Source organism: Bradysia coprophila, unplaced genomic scaffold (genome assembly GCF_014529535.1).
Source record: "Bradysia coprophila strain Holo2 unplaced genomic scaffold, BU_Bcop_v1 contig_87, whole genome shotgun sequence".
In the NCBI taxonomy this organism is placed as follows: Eukaryota; Metazoa; Arthropoda; class Insecta; order Diptera; family Sciaridae; genus Bradysia; species Bradysia coprophila.
The window spans coordinates 2,201,198-2,222,867 of NW_023504014.1; the positions used below are offsets into that span (position 1 = coordinate 2,201,198).

The 21,670-nt window shown below is 35.1% G+C and overlaps 1 protein-coding gene across 1 annotated transcript; it reads right to left on the minus strand.

Annotated features, from left to right (window-relative positions):
* Positions 1 to 16,590: 16,590 nt before the first annotated feature.
* On the minus strand, positions 16,591 to 19,562 carry LOC119084693 (protein sister of odd and bowel-like). Its single transcript, XM_037194773.1, has 3 exons — positions 18,616 to 19,562; positions 17,111 to 17,292; positions 16,591 to 17,041 (listed from the first exon to the last, which is right to left on the minus strand). Exons 1-3 carry the CDS (start codon positions 19,449 to 19,451, stop codon positions 16,839 to 16,841), a joined length of 1,221 nt encoding a protein of 406 aa, XP_037050668.1. The 5' UTR covers positions 19,452 to 19,562; the 3' UTR covers positions 16,591 to 16,838.
* Between the last annotated feature and the right edge of the window lie 2,108 nt (positions 19,563 to 21,670).

Consider the following 21,670-nt stretch of genomic DNA (forward strand, 5'->3'; position numbering starts at 1 on the left):
AGTCGATTTTATCTGTTCTTAGTTGCTTCCTGTTTTGTTGTTGCCACAATATTGGCGGATCATCTAAATTTGATAGGCTCTAAGGAAGTGAACAGGAGCCCTGAATCATTTTTAATTTTTGTACGTGAATGGATACATGTCAAATCGAATAATATCTGCCGACACATTTAAGATGCATCCTCATCTCGCCTTGTACATATATTTATTCCACCTCCTTCTATTTGCAATCATTTCCATCGAACATTATGTGATAGAGGAACAGCTATAACCATATTTTGCACAGTCATAATAATTATTACCTGCTGTTTGCTGGCAACAATATTATTTGAAATATCTAATGAACGGATGTCAATATTGATAAAATGAAGCACAACCTCGTAGGTGTTAACAGGAAGTACTTTAATCTATTTAAGAAAGAATAGCTCTTAAAATAAGACCCAAAACTAAGAGAAAATTAGTAATATTTTAGTTAAAACAAAAACACAAAAAAAAAATTGTGTGCATCTAGTTATTGAGGTATGGCAATGCCATACTATGGCATGAAAACCGAAAATAAAAACTAAATTTGAATTCGAAAAATAAGGTAAACAAAAAAAAGGCCACAAAAACAAACCAAACGGCTGACGCTATACGATTTCTTGGATATTTGGTTTTATTGTTTTAAGAAGATAATGTTATGTCCGATTAAATTATTTGTTTAATAAAATCTTTCTAAGTTTGTTTATACAAACGAGAGAAGAAAAAAAAATGTGTCAAAAACTGCTTATAACAGGAAGAACTTATTTGAGTATTTTTTCAGTCAAATAAGTGTTTTCCGTTTTTCTGAAATGATTAAGTGACCAGAAAAAAAACCTCACGCTTATTTGTATGGATTTAACACCTTAGGTAATAGGGTTTCGTAGTTTGGTGATAACAAATAATATTGGTAAATTACCGGAACAAACACGAAATTATCATTTGTTGGCCAGTTGTTGTACCTTGGGTAAGTAATGAACTACATCTCGGTCTTAACGTTATTTTTGTCTGTCGCTTTCTACGTAAATGACATGTTAAAGCGCACGCATATTTACCTCAGAAATTCTCCTAGTAACAATGAATGCGTTTTCTCTTTAAAGAAGTCACATTCAATCACGTGAGATCGAATTCGACCAATTGCATTCACGACCTAAGATTTGAAGAGCGAAGACCGTTTTGAGATCTAGGGACCATTTCAACGACAGCCTAATTTAAATTAAATTAAGAGGAATGTTCCCTTTGCAAATTTGTAGCCTACATTTAAGCGGAAAAATATTCGTTTTTAGATGATTTCTCTGCACAGAAATCTTTCTTTTGAAACAGTAAAACCATTAAAGCACACAAAAATGTGTTACTTTCAGAGCTTACTTTAGAGAATTTTAATTCTGAAAATTCCGAAAATTCTGAATAAATTCCGAAAAAGTTCTGAAAAATTCCGAAAAATTATTTCAGAATTTTTCGGAACTTTTTCGGAATTTTTTCAGAATTTTCGGAATTTTCAGAATTAAAATTCTCTAAAGTAAGCCCTGGTTACTTTTAAAAGAAAAATTGGTTTGTGGGTGATAACATAACCCACGCCGAGAAACCTCGGCAGATTACATATAAATTTAAAACAATTTGCAAAGGTTTCTTCTGCCCCACACGTTATCCCACACAAACCAATTTTTCCTTTTAAAGTAACACATTTCCGGTCCTTCAACGGTTTTACTTTTTGAAAACAGATTTTTGTTCAAAGAAATCATCATAAAACGAATGTTTTTCCGCCTAAATGTAGACTACAAATTTGCATAGAATGCATTTCTCTTAAATTGTTTGCATGATGTTCCATAAAATGTAAGTGCATTCGCTACGGGTCATTGAATGACTGATTTTACAATGAAATTCGAATCAAGAACTCATTTCATTCGATACACTTCTGGGTACACTTCTGCATTTCAGATGTAATAGAGTATAGGCGCTCATAGTACACCTTATTAATTAATTAATTTTCAATAGAATTTTGAATTTATATTGAAATACCAGCGTTACAATAGTACCACTCTTTTAGTTCCACTTTTTTCGTAAAAGGAAAAAGTGGAACTATCTTCACGCCGCATATATGCAGCGTTACAATAGTTTCACTTTTTTAGTTCCACTTTCCTTATACAAGTGGAACTATTGTAACGTTGCATATATGCAGCGTTACAATAGTTCCACTTTTTCCCTTTTACGGAAAAAAAAGGAACTAAAAGAGTGGTACTATTGTAACGCTGGTTATTGAAATACATGCTAAATATGAAGAAGGTTTTTCTTCCGTTGCCATAAATGTAGTAATGCATAGCACTTCAATTTCGACAACCTGATGATCATACAATAAACCCAAAAAAAATTGACAACTTTTCGATTATTAATAGCTATAATTTGAGACCTTTCAAAACCTGTATATCGATAAAAATGAAACTGGAATAAAAGATTTTTTTTTTGTGAAAAGAAAAAAAAAATCTAAAATAAATAAAAGTTTGATTTAGTCATAAAAATCGAGGTAATCAATTATCAGAGACAGATGACAAACGATACGTGATACACACACGGTGTTTATTATAATGTTTGATAAAATTTTTGACTTGGAAGATTTTAATTATTTACAATATCTGCGAGATCCAACATCAAAGATTTATGCAAATTATCTGTAATCGATATTAGTTTAACATAAATTTAATGTTCGAAAAATATTAATTTAAATAAATTCTGATAGATGTTTTGTGCTCAATGATGTATAAAATGAATTATTATCTTTCCATACAGATTACCCGGTTACCTGACCTATCATCAACAGTTTTTGTAACATGTCAGTCTTTGAGATAATAAGTTTCGGATACTTGTGAAATCAAATGCAAAGTGCAGATCAGAGAGGCGACATCTCTGCACGGTCAAAAAACGATAATATCGTTCAAACAACCATATTATCGTTTGAAAATTTTTCACCTACGAAGAATGAACTGTTGGCCAAAATTCACTTCTAACTAAGCCAAACTAAACCCCTATGTGGTATTGGGTCCAGGAATGAATGTGTAAAGAGGTAGAAAAGGCGATTGTTACGTTGATTGGCGAGTTATGATTCACTTCAGATTATACTCTTCAATGAGTATATAGAAGAGAAACGGGGCAAGATAGGTTTAGTCTTAAATGTACCAAAATATCGTCGAAAATTTTAAAATGGTCTGAACGATACTCAATGATTATATCGTCCTGGGGGATCGGGCCATTTGAACATTTCATTTAAACGTTAGAGCCGAATGGTCTTTCACGCAACGACGGTAACAATTGTCCCGACGGCACGAGACTCCCCTTCTGGTCCAAAGGAAAACGATAGTTTGTAAGGTAACAAAGAACCAGTCGACATTGTTGCACTGTCATACTTGCATGAATCAACTTGCCAATTCATAGATTGTTTTCATTACCCACTATGTCTGAGTGCCCAGACACGCATACCAGAGAAACACTATTGTTATCCGATAATGTTTTCAGGTGCTCTCTACATTTGAGAGCCGATTAAGCCGAAAATTTGCAGGAAGGCGGCGAATCTTTCGCTGATTCGCTGTCTGAACAAATCAACACCCTACTTCCCGCCGTCCGTCTTTCTTTGCATGTCCAATATTATCGTTAGCTTAACGTTCCTTCTTCATTTCACTAAAACTAATTTCAGTTGGCTGTGACCCTCAGTCCCTCACACATTAAAAAACAAATCGAATACTCTTTAATGGCGAACAAATTGTTGAATCCAAGCTTCTCCTCTTCTTGATGAATAGAAGCCCAATTATAATCTAAAAAAAAAACTGGTGCAAACACACATCTTTATCAGTCAAATAAGCCAACTCATGAACAGATGTTTAGCTGGAGAAATTTTCCGCTTTTCCAAACATAATGAACAACATTATCCGACAACTTTTTTAATGATTCCATTTTAAACTCATAGCAAAGGGCGTGTCAAGGATTAGACTTTTTAGACATTTTTAAAATTTAAAATTTCATTTCATAAAATAGCTGGCTGACATTGTATGCGGTTGGGGTTTTACCACGAAAAGAGCACTCTAGCATCAGTTAATGTGCATAGGGGTAGCTACTTTAATAATAGGATATCAATAACCGAGTGATGTGAATGGTAAAACTAACAACTGGTACGCACGATTGTTGAGGAAACGTTTATTTAGTGAAGCATAATTGAAGTATAAATCCTTGATGCAGAGGGATCTTTTTATGCTGTTGAAATGTGTAAATTAGCTGGTTAAAGTGACGAGGTCGGCATTCATAGATAATTATTTTACAATGTGGTAATTAAGTCGTTAATTCATGGGATAGGAAAACAAAACAAAAATTTGTTCATTTCCAATAATCGTCCAAGAAATTACATTGAGTGCACAGCGAATATGAACGCACATTCGGAAAATGCCGTGGGTGTTGGATGTGCCTGTAGGTACATTAAATTGTAATGTACCAAAGCCAGCATATGCCCGTCGGCCCACGCAACAAATACTTTTTTTTTGTGGCTCATCTAACAACAGTAATAAGAATACTCCTCCCACAAAGCGATATCACGATTTGCCGGGGTCGTGCGTTCAAAGAGTTTTTAAACATTTTTATATTCTGGCTTGTGGCTCTTGTTGCTCATGTGGCTAAACATAATGTTGAGTGTGTCTTCATTCATTCAATGTTATCTTTCGATCAGAAGCGACGTTTGTTTGTTGATCGATGATCATTTTTTTTCGTCTTCTTATTTCTGATTTCTTAGGGTGTGCACCATTCCACTGGTGGGTATATTTAATGTAACCAGTACCGAATTCTTGTTTATGTAGTTTTACAAATTAAATCATTTTGATATTTATGTGCACGCAAGATGAAATGAAAATATTTTTTTTTCTTTTTATTTAACATGGGGTTCGATCTCACATAAATAAATGATTCAAAACGACATTTGAAATGAATTGATAGAAAATCGGTTTATTTTCTTTTCGGTGAAACAATAACGACAACAACAATGAAGCTATTTAGGAATCTCAGAGTTCGCGAAGTATTCTAGGAAGTATTTCTGAATGAATCTCTAAAAGGAAAACTTTCCGCTTAATTTGGGAATCAAGAGAAACTTTAAGAGCCTTCAGATTATTCCTATTATTCCAATACTATATTACTTACTATAAAAGATGCATGGTTTTTGGATGATGGGGTAATTGGCGACGAGTTCGAAGCGGTTCTGCGTGACATCAAGAAAGTGATTGATTTTTCTAAAGTATCCGGCCTAACGTTGAATACATCCAAATGTGAAGTTTACTTCATCAATTCATCGCCAGAGGCTAAGGAAGAAATGATTGAAAAGTCTGCTGCCGGGAATCAGATTAATTGATGCTGCTAATTTCAAACTGCTTGGTGCGCCGATTTTGGATGAAGGACTAGATGAGGCCTTATCTTCCGGTCTGGACACAGTGAAAACACTATGATCGTGACTCCCGTTGTTGGATACTCACCCAGCTCTGCGTCTACTCCGGTGTTCGCTGTCATCACCAAGGTTCCAGTATTTGCTTCGCACCAGCCCGACTTTTACACATGAATCCCGATTAACTGAAATCGACGAATTTTATCGGAGGACGCTGGAAACCATTACGAACAACAAAATTCACGACACATCATGGAGACAAGCCACTCTACCATTGGCGTTGTCTGATCTGGGCATCAGAAGTACAGTCGATTTGGCTTTTCCCGCATATTTTTCCTCGATGTTCCAATCAGAAGCAATTTCCGACCGCATCCTGGCAAAATCAAACGTGCACATCATCGACACAGATTTTGTGGCCTTGGTGGAGGCTTACCCAGCTGAATGGACTCCGGCGACTCTGGAAACAAAAATGGTACAAGGAGCCTGGGACAATCTCCGATGTAAAGTTTTTCTTGCTGAGTTAATTTCGACTAGTGGACCTACCGATCGGGCCCGACTGCTTGCGTCATCATCTAAAACATCTTCAAAGTGGCTTCAAGCAGTTCCATCCCATCAATTAGGTCTCTTGCTGGATAACGACTCAGCTAGGATCGCGGTCGCGCTACGTCTTGGCACCAAAGTATGCAAACCGCATCAATGCATCTGCGGCGAAATGGTCGATCCCAAGACGAAGGGTAAATACGCTCAACATGCCGAAATAAACAAAATATTTTCGATGGCCTTCAGTTCAGCGGGTGTTCCCACCGACCTTGAACCTTATGGACTCTCTCGTCGTGATGGCAAAAGACCAGACGGTTTAATGTGCTATCCTTGGAGCCGTGGTAGATCTTTAATATGGGACGTTACCGTGGTCAATACAACCGCTTCTTCTTATTTGAACCTGACATCGGCGCAATGTGGATCTGCGGCTGACCAAGCTGAGCGAGCTAAGCACAATAATTACTTAGACCTCAAACAACACTATGAGTTCACGCCACTAGCTTTCGAAACTTTTGGCGCCGTCGGGCCCGAAACACAAATTTTCCTCAAGAAGTTGGTAACCTTATGAAGAAGAAGACAGGCGAGAATAGATCGCTCGATTTCCTCTTGCAGCGGAATCCAATAGCGATTCAGAGGGGCAACTCCTGCAGCACCCGTGATACTTTCGGTTATATTAACTTAGAAAACAATGTATTTATGTAAAATGAGATGAAAGAATAAAAAAAAAAGATGTTTGTTGATAGTCACGAATATCATGATTGGTAACCTTGTAAAGCTTAGACCTCAGGGTAAAAGCAACTAAATTTTTGCGATTAAGCTGTCTTCGAAGCTCCAAAAAAAAGGGAAAAATAGACCTACCAAAAAAATTTCCCATCGAAATATTTTCTTGTTATTTTATTATTACTCATGGTACTGACTTCTACAAAACCTCTAAGAACATTTCTTGTCCACGAGAGGGCGAATAAAATGTTTTCAAGCTCACCGTGGGTAACAAGGAAAAAAGATCTATTGAGATTTACTCCTATCTCATTACTCTAATATTGCGCATCTACACACTTAACTTCATGATTTTCATTCTCCGTCAATGGCGTAATGGTTAGCACGTTTGCTTTCCAATAGTCGATTGAGTTGTCAGTGTCGGTGGTTCGAGCCTCAACCAGGCCACAAAAAAAATCGGTTGTCAGACGTGTACACAAATACACAGCTGGTTGAATCGATTCATAAAAAATCTGGTATGGTTGTGTGTGTATTAGAGCTGTCACACGGCTTACCGGTCAAGACATTGTTGGGAGCTACCGGTTTTCTACTCCTACTGCGCTTTAGTGGGTTTAGCACTGCTATAGGTACTACGGCTGAACAATAACCATACGCTATTAATATTATTATTATTATTCATTCTCCGTCGATTAAAACGAAAACTTTGAAAATCGGTTGAGAATTACTCGAGTTATCGCGGTAACAAGTGTGCGGACGTATCTGGGGCGGATTAAGGTTTTCAGCGCCACTGGAAAACGCAATTTAAGGGCCAATTTTTCTATAGTAAATCCACGTATTTTGTGACAGAAATTTTTCTCTTTCACTCTCACAACATCCCTATTGTATTGTAGCGATGGCGCTCTACAATATGCATAGTCACATTTGGTAACATGACTTACGGTATGTTTTTTCGCATCTTCTTTGGTGCGTATTCGTACATCAAAAAGAGACAAAATTTGATTTGGTAACATGACTTACGCTGGAATTTCCCCTATATGAATTTCATATAACAAGGTGGTACTAATGAAAATTGCTGCTTGTTCAAGACGTGCATTCTGGAGACTATTGAAATGAATGATAGTGTTACGATAGAAGTGAAAGAAATGTAATTAGGAGCGCAGCGAGCAAGAAAATTTTCAAAAATAAGGTATCACTACACAAATTCTGATACCATAAAAAAAATGATTTTTTGATTATTGGCATAGCACTGACTAGTGTGAAAGTTACAAATTTTAGTTTATGAAGACCACATCACAATTCGTAGTTTTTACGCTAATTCAATGGTCGAGCTTTTTCTTTTTCGAGGCATCAGATTTCCTTTTTTAACCTGATTTACGCTCTTGTGTGTAAGAGGCAAATGAACATCAGCTCAGCAATCCATTCTGAACTAGTTCGAGTGATCGAAGAGGCGCTGTTTCCTCGTTTTTTGACACTTTCCATGATGTGAAGAACTATAGTTCTAAATGTTTCATTTTAGACTTCCCCATTCATGTTTCCTCGCAAAATAATTCCTTTTTGTAAATGTTTGGACTGAATACTATGACATACGAATTGAATTTTTCACTTTTAACCCGTGGACTCCTGCACTCGTCAAAATAAAAATTTTAAAAACTACGTGCGTACTGTGCTTTACGTGATTAGGCATCCGCAAACTCTCTATACGTTTGTGACAGATTACGAGCGCCGCAGGCAATTTTTTTTTAAATTTCAGTTTGAAACTAAAAAACCATTTCTCTTCAGACAATAATTTTCCATTCTGTCTGTGGCTGAGCTCAGCGCCAAATCTTTCCAGCGCCATGGGCACGGTACCGAATTTCCCATAGGGTAATCCGCCACTGGGACGTATTCTGTATTTAACGTGTTTTGCCAATGTAGAACCTTTTCAAAATAGTGAACTTAGCGTTCTGGACATTTTAGGTTATTTTCTGACTTTCAGTCAAGGAAGAAATCTGGACTATATTATCACCCAGGGCGATATATATCGTCCAAAAGAAATTCGCAAAGAAAGTAATGGTAATATCGTCCAGCGGATATTTTCATCCAGGACGATATTTACCGTGTAAAAATGTCGCCTCTCCATATCCAAAGCCTCAATCCTACAAGATTATATTTTCTACTGATGGATCTGAATGGAATGAATTCTAAAAATTTAAAATATTTATACAATACAGTTGTATACTGTTGTACAGATTTTTTTAAACTCATTCACTGTGTAGGTCTATAAAAATGTGACAAAAAAAAGTATGAAAAGCAACCAACGAACAATGACTTTGCATCATTGAGCCAAAATATTTATTTTACTTCTGATAATTATTGCATTGTTAAATACAATTCTTGCGTAAGCTAAACAGCAATCCATTGCCATCAGTGTGCAAAAAGGTCGATTTTTGACACTATTAGCAAAAGATGCATTGTATTTTTTCGTCGGAAGAATAGATCCATACGAAACTTAAGTATACCCTTGCCAACTATGAAAATCAATTGCGAAAATAAATTGAAGAGTAAGTACAATGAAGCATTGAAGAGAGGAAAAAAAAATAGAAATTAATCTTCGAGAATAATTATCAGATACCATGAAGTGAGAGAATAAAAAATGAAGTACCTAGTTGTAAAAGAAGTTGCAAAACTCGTAAAACGAAAATGTTTCTTGCAACAACCTTCGCAGTAGTTGTACAATCTGACAAATGAGACAGCAAAAAATGTGTGTCTGGGCGAGTCTTGCATCAGATAGTACTAATCATTTTCATCATTTCTAAAGTGGCGACATCTGTTCATTTTCATAGCAAATTGCAGTTCAACATAAAACTTGTCCTCATTTTTCTTATTGCTCCGTCCTGACATTCACAGGTCCATACGAACTAACATACAACCATAGCACTGCTTCTAGCACGAACACTCATTTTTCCAACGTCAAGAAGCCTCCAAATTTTCAAATATATATGAGTGTACGATTGCATGTGTTGTGTGTAGTCTATCTATCTTTACGAGAAAATGTAAGGCTACAACTAATGACACGCTTTATGTGAGCAGTGTCGCCACCATTTTTCATTATAGATACAAATTTAATGCACAATTTTATATGTCAATATTTAGTACGACCATACCTTCTGATACCTTCTCGTTTCACTCGTTTTGTGTAATATACACGCCAGTTGTAATGCTCTCACTACTAGGCCCCACCTCTTGGGTGGGTCAGGTCCCTTGACTGACTTTTTTTTTCTATAATTCCAGTCTTAGTTTTCCAGCCAATTTTAAATAAGGTGGTGTTTTTGAGATAACAAAACTAAAGTCACATGAAAAGGTGATGTCTCTTTTATTCAGAAAACAGCAGTCATCACATGCTTCATTTTACTCATATTTATTTAATTTCCTGAAGAAACAAAAAGAGCTATGTGTTGTAGGTCCAGCGAGCGATGTCTTACTCCTAATATGAGTCTCCTATATAGTCTACTAAAAGCGCTGAACAGGTGGCGCATTTCTTGCCTGTGGAAAAAACTCATGTGAATTACGGCCCTCGCTTCGCTCTGGCAAAGTTCACACTCGTGCAAACACTTTAGGAACGAAAAAAAATTGTCGTATATCGCAGATTACCAGTCCAATAAAGTCCAATGTTCGAATTTAACCTCAGGAATTACGATACTGGTCGAAAACACTTCATATTTTCAAATCTGCAATTTTTGAAGCCTCTGAGAATTACTAGAGTTATCGTGTTATCAAGCAAGCAAGATTGTTTTAGACTTCTAGATTGTTCGACCAGAAATCCAGATTCACATACTCGTCGAATAAGAAATTTTTCTGGAAATCCGTTGCAAAAATGTCGTAACAAGTTGTGTTTACAATCCCAATTACTCCAACCTCACTACTCCAATATTAACCATCTACAAAAATTACTTAAGTTATCACGATAACAAGGAAAAGCGTCTGAGTATAATTTCTCCCATATCTTGTAAAAACGATCACAAAATAATAGTTTTACTCTTTACTCTTTACTCTTTTACTCCATTACGAGTCGTTTATATTGTCTTCTAAAAAGCACTATAAATGGAAGGTCCAGCGAGGTACGTTTAACTCCTAATATGAGTCTACTAAAAGCGCTGAAAAGGCGGCGTATTTCTTGCCTACCTCTTGAAAAAATAAAACTCGTGTGAATTACGGCCCTCGCTTCGCTCTGGCCGCAAAGTTCACACTCGTTCAAACATTTTACGAACGAAAAAAATTCTTTTACGGATTTCACCCAAAAATTGTCGTATATCCCAGATTACTAGTCCAATTAAATTGCAATGTTCGAGTTTAACCACATGAATTACGCTGCTGGTCGAAATTGACTTTTGAAGCCTCTGAGAATTACTCGAGCCATCGGTTTCTCAAGCAAGCAAAAACTCTTTTGGGAAGTACTTCTAAACTGTTAGACCAGAAAACCAGAATTTCACAACTCGTCAAATAAGAAATTTTTCTGGAAATCCGTTGCAAAAATGTCGTGGTATAACAAGTTATCTTTACAATTACTCCAAACTCACTACTCCAATATGTCATTCTCTGTCAATTAAAACAAAAAATTTGAAAATCGGGTAAAAATTACTCAAGTTATCGCGCGGTAACAAGAAAAAGCGTCTGTGTAGAATATCTCCCATCTCGTTGTTCGAATATTATCCATCAGCAAACTCAGCCTCAAGAGTTTCAATCTTCGTCGATTAAGACAAAATCTTTGGAAATCGGATAAGAATTACGGAAGTTATCGCGGTAACAAGGAATAAAATTATCTTGAGAATTACTCCCATCTCATTACCCCAATATTGCCCATCTACGAACTTAACCTCATGATTTTCATTCTCCATCGATTAAAACCAAAATTTTGCAAATCGGTAAAGAATTACTCGAGTTATCGAGTCCACAAGTGTACGGACGTTTTCTGTATTTAACGTTTTTTGCCAATGTAGAACATTTTCAAAATATCAAAGTGAACTTAGCGTTACGGACATTTAAGGGTATTTTCTTTCATAAGACCCTGACTTTCAGTCAAGGGAATAATAATGTAATATATTAATAGGCACTACCCACCCGCTATTTACTGTTTTTATTGATAAAATGTTTATTTTCATTCATAATGACACAGTAAGGTAAAAAAAGCTAAATACCCAATTCAAGAATCTATTAATAACCATCTGAAGATGGGTATAATACCACATCAAAGTGAAATTGCCATTTTGGATGGCTTACAATTTCAAAATTGAATGAATTGAAAATCATTTTCGATGTTTTTTTCATCTTCCAACTATTATTGTCCCTTTAAAATTCCGATTTCAACGACAACTACATTGCTTTTCAGTAATAATTCTGACATGATACGGGTCTTTATTATTATTTAAAATACAACGAATGTGTCAAATATGAGTTAATAACAGATAATAATCAAGAGATGATAATGCCACCTTTTGTGTGTATCGGACGGATAATTTATGAATTAATATTTTCTTGTGCATTGTGTGAAACAAAATGTTGAAAATCTTTAAGATTTTTTTCCTTGGTATTTAATCTTGAGCGTTCGCTCAGGATTAACTCAATTGAAGTCATTGATGTGCCGTTGAAAGTGATGCAGATTATTGTGAGTCAAAAAATAATTAAATGGAATGCTTTCAGAATTTAGATACTATTATTTGAACATTTTTAAATCGAAGAATTGATAAAACACACACTATTTGATTGTACGCTTAATTTTCTTCGAAGTGACTAATCGCCCGCCCGTGCGAATAGATTTCTTCAGTTGGCTAAACTAATGACAGTACCTTGTGCACTTTGATTAACCTCACGATGCGATGCCGGAATATTTTTTTGTGCCACCGAGAATTGAAATACGACTCTTTTCAGCACTCATTTTAGTGTTGTAAAGTGACTTATTTCAGCACCCGTTTGATGTGATATTACAACACTCAAAGCAGTGTTGATATGGAATTTGTATGAGTTGTTACAGCATTCGTTTGAGAAAATGCAAAGCAATGTGATCGATCAAATTTGAAGAGTGATTGTTTACCATGAAAATTATGATTTTTTGGGCATTTGTCTATTTCAATTCTCGGTTGGCACAAAGCATGATGTGTTACACGTATTGTAATGAGATTTTTTCAGCACACGACCCAATTTTCCTTACTCGCTCCGCTCGTAAGGAAAACTTGGGTCTAGTGCTGAAAAAATCAATATTACAATACTTGTAACACAACATACTATTTAATTCCTGAGAAATTTAACAACAAATTTAGTTATTTTACTTTGCTTAACTTCAAAGAGAACAACAGAAATGACGCCGTTTTGCGAAGTTTTGCTGTATTTTGCTGTGTTCCTGTGTTTCGTTAGCACACAAAATTGTGGTGTCCGATTGTACTACCATACCAGTAGTGAAAATTTGGATCTATTTTATCGCTATCAACCAATTTTCTTTTCTACTGTTCTAAGTATATGTCATCGGTGACACCGATTCGGTGTCCAACAAATCGCATTCTTTGACATTTAAAAGAAGGCAAATTTTAAAATCGTTAAAAAAATTTGAAGACCTAGTTTTGGTAAGACGTGAAATACGTCTCTTTTAGAGGTAATATTGACAGCCTCAAACGCGTGTGCAGATTCAGTACTACTAAAATCGACAGATAGTTGTGCATAAATCAAGTTATTTGTTTTATGTTTGGTCGTATTCTACTATGAAAGCATGAGTGGCGTCACTGTCGAAAATCCCCTAGTTCGATTTCTCAGTACTGTCACTGATTGACGCGTCAGTTATGTCACTTTATAAGAACAATTATTTAATGGACAACTTGATGAAATAATAAATTTTTGTCATCAAATAGTTTCTATTTTTAAATCATAGAGGTCAAATGACCCAAGGCTGTATACCTTGGGGAGGTCACGCAGATGCAGATACGCGGGTTACACACCACGTTTCATACAAAAAATTCACCACGCCATACAAATTTAATTTTGGTGAATTTGTTTGTATGCAAAAGGTGTGTTCCCGCGTATCTAATAAAATGGCGATCTGCGTGACCTCCCCAAAGTATACAGCCTTGAAATGACCGACAGTGCCACCGCTGATTTAAGCGGGAAAGGGACGAAAACAATTCCCACAATCTATATTCAACTTTGAAAATTGATAGATGTCGCCACACGATGTCGCCTAATTGAGGATTTCCGTCTTAAAATTGATTGCAATTTACCGAATCATTTTTGGCATTAAGAGTAAATGAAACATAAATACAATTCCAATCAAAAATCAATAAATAATTTTAATTGTTCGAGCAAAAAATCGTAGAAATTTTTTATTAAAGAATAATATTCATAAAAAAACTACAACTTTTGACGAATCGTCTCAACTCATTTGAAAATGCGCTCCTCTCTATGATAAATTATTGAAATATCTTGATGTGAGGTCGGCATTTTTGTTTTGAAAGATAAAAATAAAGTTATGATACAAATAAAGTATTTATGTGGAATTGTAGATTTAGATGAATATGCGATAATTTATCATAAACATAACAAATCTTAGGCATATCGGGAGATACACAAAAAATGTACTGTGCACACACAATGCTAATAATTGTAAATGATTTCGGTGAATGAGAAAATATTTATTAGTCGTTTTTTGTTATTGAAATTATCGTAATTTTAGTTGTTTATTTCATTTACATTTTTTTGTCGTCATTTTTTATGAATCATAATTTCAAGATTGAATTTTTCTTGAAAGTATACACTCACAGCTACGTGGAGGAAAGGGTCTAATCGTCATTTAAAAACTTTCAAAATATTTCGTTTCAATCCACAATTTAGAAAATATCCCAAAAACAATGTGCTGCATTTCGAAAATAGCTATTTTGCGAACTAGTTGGTAAATGGGGTTCTTTTGCGTACAAGAGGTGTTGCTTCGCTCGAATCGGCAACACATTGTGTGCTCAAAACAACCACATTACTAGCACGTTAGCAATAATATTTTAATCTACTGTAAAGTCATAATCACCACAAATTAACACAACTTTTGTCAATCTCAATGGTCAATGGTAAATATTGGATTTGAGCACTGACTCATGATTCATGATTTTTCCAAAATTATCACTTAAAATCGGTTCAGGCACACCGTGTTATATCTAACCTGAGATTTTCCTCCGTGTAGTAGGTTCCTACATTAAACGTTACAATGTGTTGCGTATGTATGATTGCATGTTGAAAAATAATATAAATCGATTAAAGCTTGGAAACGATATTGGGGTGTCATTAATCTTATATTTGAAAATTTAATGATATAAATGATTCTTTAGCTTATATTAGATTATATTCGTATAATGATCCAAATTATAGTCCAATAATTTAAATTAAATTTGTGAGTTTCGTGTCTGAAAATGCTACCGAAAAATTTCCTGCATATATGTTTGGAATGAACACATTCGTTTTGAGGGGATTTAAATATCCGCGGGATATTAAATCACCGAAAACAGTATATTACTATGAACACTCAAATTGTAGTGTGTGCTTCGTAAGCTTATCGCAGCGTGTGATAACATGTGTTATGTGAATATAAATTGAACTAACAGCAAAGCTTAGGCATGGGCGATAATGAAAATGATTATCGATAATTATCAATTATCGATAATCGATAATTATCGACTTTTTTTATCGAAAATTATCAAAAAAATATCGATAATCGATAATTATTGATATTTTGATAATTATCAAGATATCGATAATTCGATATATCGATATTTCGGTCCGGAAATCCGATATTTATCTACATATTCCGATATATCGGTATATTATCATGAATTTTCAGATAAATATCAAAATATCGATATTTTGATAATTATCGAATTTCGATATTTTGATAATTATCGATAATTATTAAATTATCGATAACGATATGATTAATCGATTATCGATAATTTCTTTCGATTGATATTATCGATAATTTTGAACGCCTCCCATCCCTAGCAAAGCTCCCTAGACAGTGTTTAAAATAATGAAATACAAGAGATTGTGCACAGCAACACTTGAAGCCTGCGAAGAACTTATTGACATATTGATTACAGCAGCTTTATCGTACCTTCGTAAAAATGAATGCAAATCCAAGTTTCATTGAGTTTCCATCAGTTCTATAGAAATCGTTAGCGCTACACCAAAGGAAAATTTCCTTAGGAAATATGACGCTGCTAAATTCACGCAAAACTTGGATTCCACATTTTTCCACCGAAGATTCGTTTTACGTTCAGTGTTTACTCGTGCAACAAGCCTAGTGTCATGACAAGACACATTGTCGCACATACCCTAGGTGTCACGAAATTCATAGATTCATAAATGGGGAAGGAGTCATTATTAAAATCAAGTATTCAACCACTCGGTGAAATGAAATTCTCATTCATTTTTCCACACAAGTTCAAAATTTTGACAGATGGTCCATACATTTTCTGTCAAAAATTCATTTCGAGGACTGGTCATTTAATTGGAACCACAGCCCTGCTACTAGCATGAACATACAAAATATTCGGAGGCTGATGAAATCACAGTAGGCACTGTGTTTCTTTTGTATAGATAGATAGATGAGTTCGATGTGTGAGTTAAAACATACAATACAAACAATCGTAAGCGGTAGCTCTTATCACAAAAGCCTCCAAATTTGACAAATCAGTGTTCATGCTAGTAGCAGTGCTGTGTTGGAACCCAACAAGCAAAGTGAAAGTCAATCTGTTATAATCATTTAATAGAAAAGTTTGGCGTTTACATCGGAAATCTGTTGACTATTTCAAATTTTTTGAACGAAAGATTCAACCAGTAACAAATATTGCTCACCTCAGGAACCAAATAGGATTCAAAAGCAATTGACCACAGCATAAACATTGTTGTAAATAGAAAGTATCAAAAAATTTATTATTGCATTTTGTACATATGAAAATAATATTCGAATTATATCTTAACATCTAAGAGACTTTTTAATTTAAAAAATTAATAATCACAAATCGCAATTCTAATAAAATTATGAACAAAATAAAAAAAAAAATTAGAAAAATCTACTCCGATTCAATGTGAGAGTAGAACTTTCGGTTTTTCTCAAATGTTTATTGTCTCTTCCGAAATAATCAATCTACCAGAATTACTGTGTAGCAACTACGTCAAAATTAGTGGTGCTGTTAATCGTTCCCATGGGAGATGATGATGATGATGTTGCTCCACTAGTTCTCGAATGATCTGTGATTGTGGCAATTCCCGCCAAATTATGTGTTAAACTGTGCCTTCGCAAATCACAATTTCTTCTGAATACCTTGCCACAGGCCATACAATGGTACGGTTTGATGTCTATACAAATAAAAGATTCCAAATGAAATATGGCATTTTTGTTGTCCCGAAATTAGCTTTGTCATTTACCGGTATGTGTTAATAGGTGGGTTTTCAAGTTAGATCGCTGATTGAAACTTCGATTGCACACTGGACATTTGTGCGGCGATTCCTCCATGTGCAGTATTTTATGGACAGCTAACGTTCGTGACTGGCAAAAACCTTTGCCACATTCCAGGCATTTGAACGGTTTCTCTTTTGAGTGGATGTATCTGGAATTAGAGGATAAGGAATGGTTCTTTAATGAGTGTGTTCAATTTTTTTTAGAGTGTTTAAGATTGCTCGAAGAACGTGCACTTACAGCAGGGAGTTAATTAACTAAAATTTCGAATTTTGAACGAATCTTCAGAAGTAACCGAAAGTAAAATTCTAATTCAAAACGCTCGTGCTACAATCGATCGACCCTAACTGTGCCCAATGTCAGATATGTTTTAGCACCGGCATTGGGTTAGTTAAAGCAAAACACCGCTAATACAAAATAAATTTCTTTAAATTTATTTCCAACTGCCAATATCGGCAATTCGTAACAATAACAAAGACCGTCTCCAAAAGGTGCAAATTGAACATAGAAAGTGGCGACATAAATGAGAAACGGAAGCAATATTTATCGTCAATAATAAATGCACATCAAACATTATGAAGCAGTGACATCTGTTGATTGCGAAAATCGCTAAAAACACATACGTCACAACCACTGTCAAAAGAACGGTTCAAGCACCTACTGTCATACTGTACGTTACAGCAATATTTTAATATGATGATATGACATGTGAAGTAACACAATTTTTCGCTCGATAATGTAAACTTTACTTTACCGAATTGAAAACACGAATGATAATAGCTTTACCGATTCATGACCGAACCTTTGTTATCAAAACGTAAAACCTAGATATTAAGTTACAGAAATTCAGGGTACGTTTCTAAACCTGCCATTGGTTCTGCTTCAAAATCAAATATTGGAAGAACAGAAGCTTTCGGAAAGCTTCGTAGAATAAATGAACGGGCGCAACGAAACCAAAAATTGCCGTCGGCAATTCGAAAAATGTAGATACCATTTTCCAACTCAACTAATCAACTGAGTACCTGCATGACATCCATATAAACATCACCGGAATGATATATTCTAAGGTGTGAGTGAAGTTTTTTTTTATATTTATTTATATTGTTCCCGTTACACATGCATAATAATTTGTATTTTAAAATGTTTTCGTAGAGAACGAAGAGAAAGATTTAGATAAATGGAAAAACTTTCCAATCAAAAAATTCATAAATCAAAATTGAAAGAATAGATATCGGTGTGTGCTGTAGGTGCCAGGTCAAAGATCATCAGTTAACACACGTCAAAATAATATTACATTCAATTCCAATAATATTCACAATTCCTCTTCTATCCGCTTCATCAATAACCATTTTTTTTTTTTGTTATTGAAAGAAACCAATTTGAAGAAGAAGAAAAAATCGAAGATTTGAGAGGACGTTTTTGTTATTTTAAATTTTGAAAACGCAAACAATGTCTTTTAATATACACCACCTACCTATGATCTCTCAGATGATCTTGTCGTCTGAATGCTTTTCCGCAAATATCACATGAATATGGTCGTTCGTCGGTATGGGTGCGTTCGTGAATCAATAAATTATACGATTTTGTAAATTGTCTATTGCAAAATTTGCATATAAATTGCTTTTTGGGGCGTTGGGTGCCTGTTGTCGTTGTGACTGCTGAAACGGATGATGATGTCGTCGTTGTCGACGCTTTTTTCTGAGTCGAAACATTTTTGTCCGTTGGACTGGATGAATTGAGCGAATGCTGAAGAATGGCCTCGTTCATTTGATGATGATGATAGGCGGTGTTCAGTAGCAAACTGGGTAGTGCATTGTCCAGTGACAATGATGATGACGATGGGGTCAGATCAGTCGGCGAATCGACAGGCGATTCAAAGGAAATGTTATCTTCATTGTCAAGTAAGGCTAAATCATCAACGTCTTTCAAATCGTTGGTGTGTTCATCATTGGTTAGTATTTGATCGAGGAAAATAGCCTGTTGCTGTCCGGTTTGTGATTGATTGTTGTAAGCATGTTGCACTGGACTACAAGATGTATATCGTAATGCATCTGCTTTGCTTGTAAGCCTTTGAAAAGCTAAATATGATTCAAGTGCTTGGAGATTAAGAGCAGCTGCTGCGGCAGAATTTGCAGGCAACATAGCTGCTTGCTGTAGGCTAGATATTACTGCACCATGTAATGATAATGCAACAGCTGCCGCTGCAGCCAATTCTCCCGATGGTGGTGCTGATATTGTTCGTGATTTATTGACGGTACCATTGTCCGACGATGTAGTAACTGAGGTCGATGATTGTTCCATTCTTTTCATTTAGATTTTCGTTTTCAATTTTTTTTATCAGTTGATTGTAAAAAACGTACAAGTGTATCACTGTCTTCACTATACCTCAAAGAAGCAACGATTCTTTAACATTTTCTTCGATTTTAGAAAAAGAAATGTTACAATAAATTTGGAGCTACAATTTCTGTTGTAAAGTCATGATATTAATTTGAATGTTCGGCTTATCATCGTGAGTTTCCGGTATGGCAAAACAAGTCGAAAAAGGACATATATGGTCCTTGTAAACAGTCTCAAGTTTCAGTTTCAATTTGACATCGATCACAATGTAGTTACATTACTTAAAATTCGTTTAACAATATAATTTATCACAAGACCACTGCCGCTTAACGAACTAATTTTATTTATTTTAATCTTAATGATATTATACATTCAACACAACGTCTTCAGCCGTAACACAACCAAAAATAATACCGAGACGATGTACACAGAGACGCAATATAACCAAAGTCCACGAATCGACTAAACGGCCACTAAGCGAAAGCTACTCGCGGACCTGCTGCCCTCTACATGTATACAAAATTATTCAAGTTTTTTTTTCGGTTATACACTCAATTCCAATACATAAAACGTCTTACACGGTAGATATTTGAATGTATTTACGAAAAACGGAAAAGAGAACGAATTATTGGAGGTAAAAGAAATATGATTCTTGAAATGCACACCTACACACCTATATACATAATATACCAATTCGAAATCAACAGGCAAAACTATACCAGAAACAATCGGTTTGTATAATGTCTTTTGAGTTGAAGATTTGGTTTAAAAATTAATATATTCTTATACACATCAAGAAGTAGTAAAGGAAAGGAAACTTTGAATCACAAAATCTTTGGGACTCTGTTGCACAAAATAGTTTTTCATTCAGTCGGACCGAAAACGTCACATTCTCTCACCAGATAGAGCACCAAAACAACAACTTTTCCTCCCACTTTTTTTACACTTTTCGTTCCCACTCACGTCACTTTTCGTGTCCAGTTATGTCAATTTTATTAAGGAATTTGTAACATTTAATTTTGTTTCTGTACAAATTACAAATTAAACGTTGAAACAATTTCGGATTTCATTTGTTATGAAGAATTGAGTTAATATTTGCGAAACATTGAATAGATTTCTTTGTTTGACGACGTAAAAAATATGATCACTGTAAACACAGTAAACAAAATATTCAATTCAAGTTTTTTGTTATGGTTTGTTCGGAATGTGACCTTTTGGTCAGCCTGAATGAAAAATAGTATATGTCACACGGAACAAAAAAGTGCTTGTTTTTGACCACCCACGGTGGTGAAAACGGCACCTTTTTGTTCCTAGTAACATAATATACTATTGCGCTTGAAGACTGAAATTCGACCGATTTCGACACGCAAACTATGATCGAAAAGTTGGATTTTTCTGTACTTCTCAGAGAGGTATTGCGGCCAAGAAAGGACTCTCTCTCCGACCGAAAATGGATTTTCATATATATTTTTCCGGCCGCAAACAAGTGTGCATGCTTTGTTGTTGAAATGGCTCAGTAGTGTGATTTCTTTATCATTGGTTGTTGTGGTTTCGTCTCATATCAGTTTTCAAGCGCAAAAAACGTCGTTTGTGACTCGTGATGAAAGTTAAATTTTTCGTCGCTCGTAACGAAAAATATTATTTTGATCAACGGTTTCTGATGTTTGAAGAATTGTATTTCATTCACTCACGTCGCTCAGTTTATACTGTCAAAGTTAACTGTGAGGTTAGATTTTCCACGGCCGATTTTGTCTGTGAAGAATTGTCAGTTAAACTTGAAATTTCTGATGTACAAAAGTTTTCGATTTTTGCATTGATGAAAAATAATTTGTGTTTAAATAGTAAAAAACAATTCAATTAATTTTGTTTATATTCCAATAGAATTGTTTTACTTGCTCTGGAACTAATTCTAGCGCTTTAATTGTAGTGATACCTAATTTTTGCAAATTTTCTTGCTAGCTGCAGACGCTGCTACATATCTTCCACTTCTATCTTGACCCTATCATCCAATTCAATGGTATCCGTAATGTACGTCTTGAACAAGGAGTAATGTTCGTTATTACCATCTTGTTTATATGAATTTCAAATGGGAAAATTGGCGCTTAAATTCCGTTTTCCAGTTGCGCTGAAAACCTTAATCCTCTACTGGAGTTAGTCAGGAACTAAAAATTCGTTACCCAAAGTGAAGATTT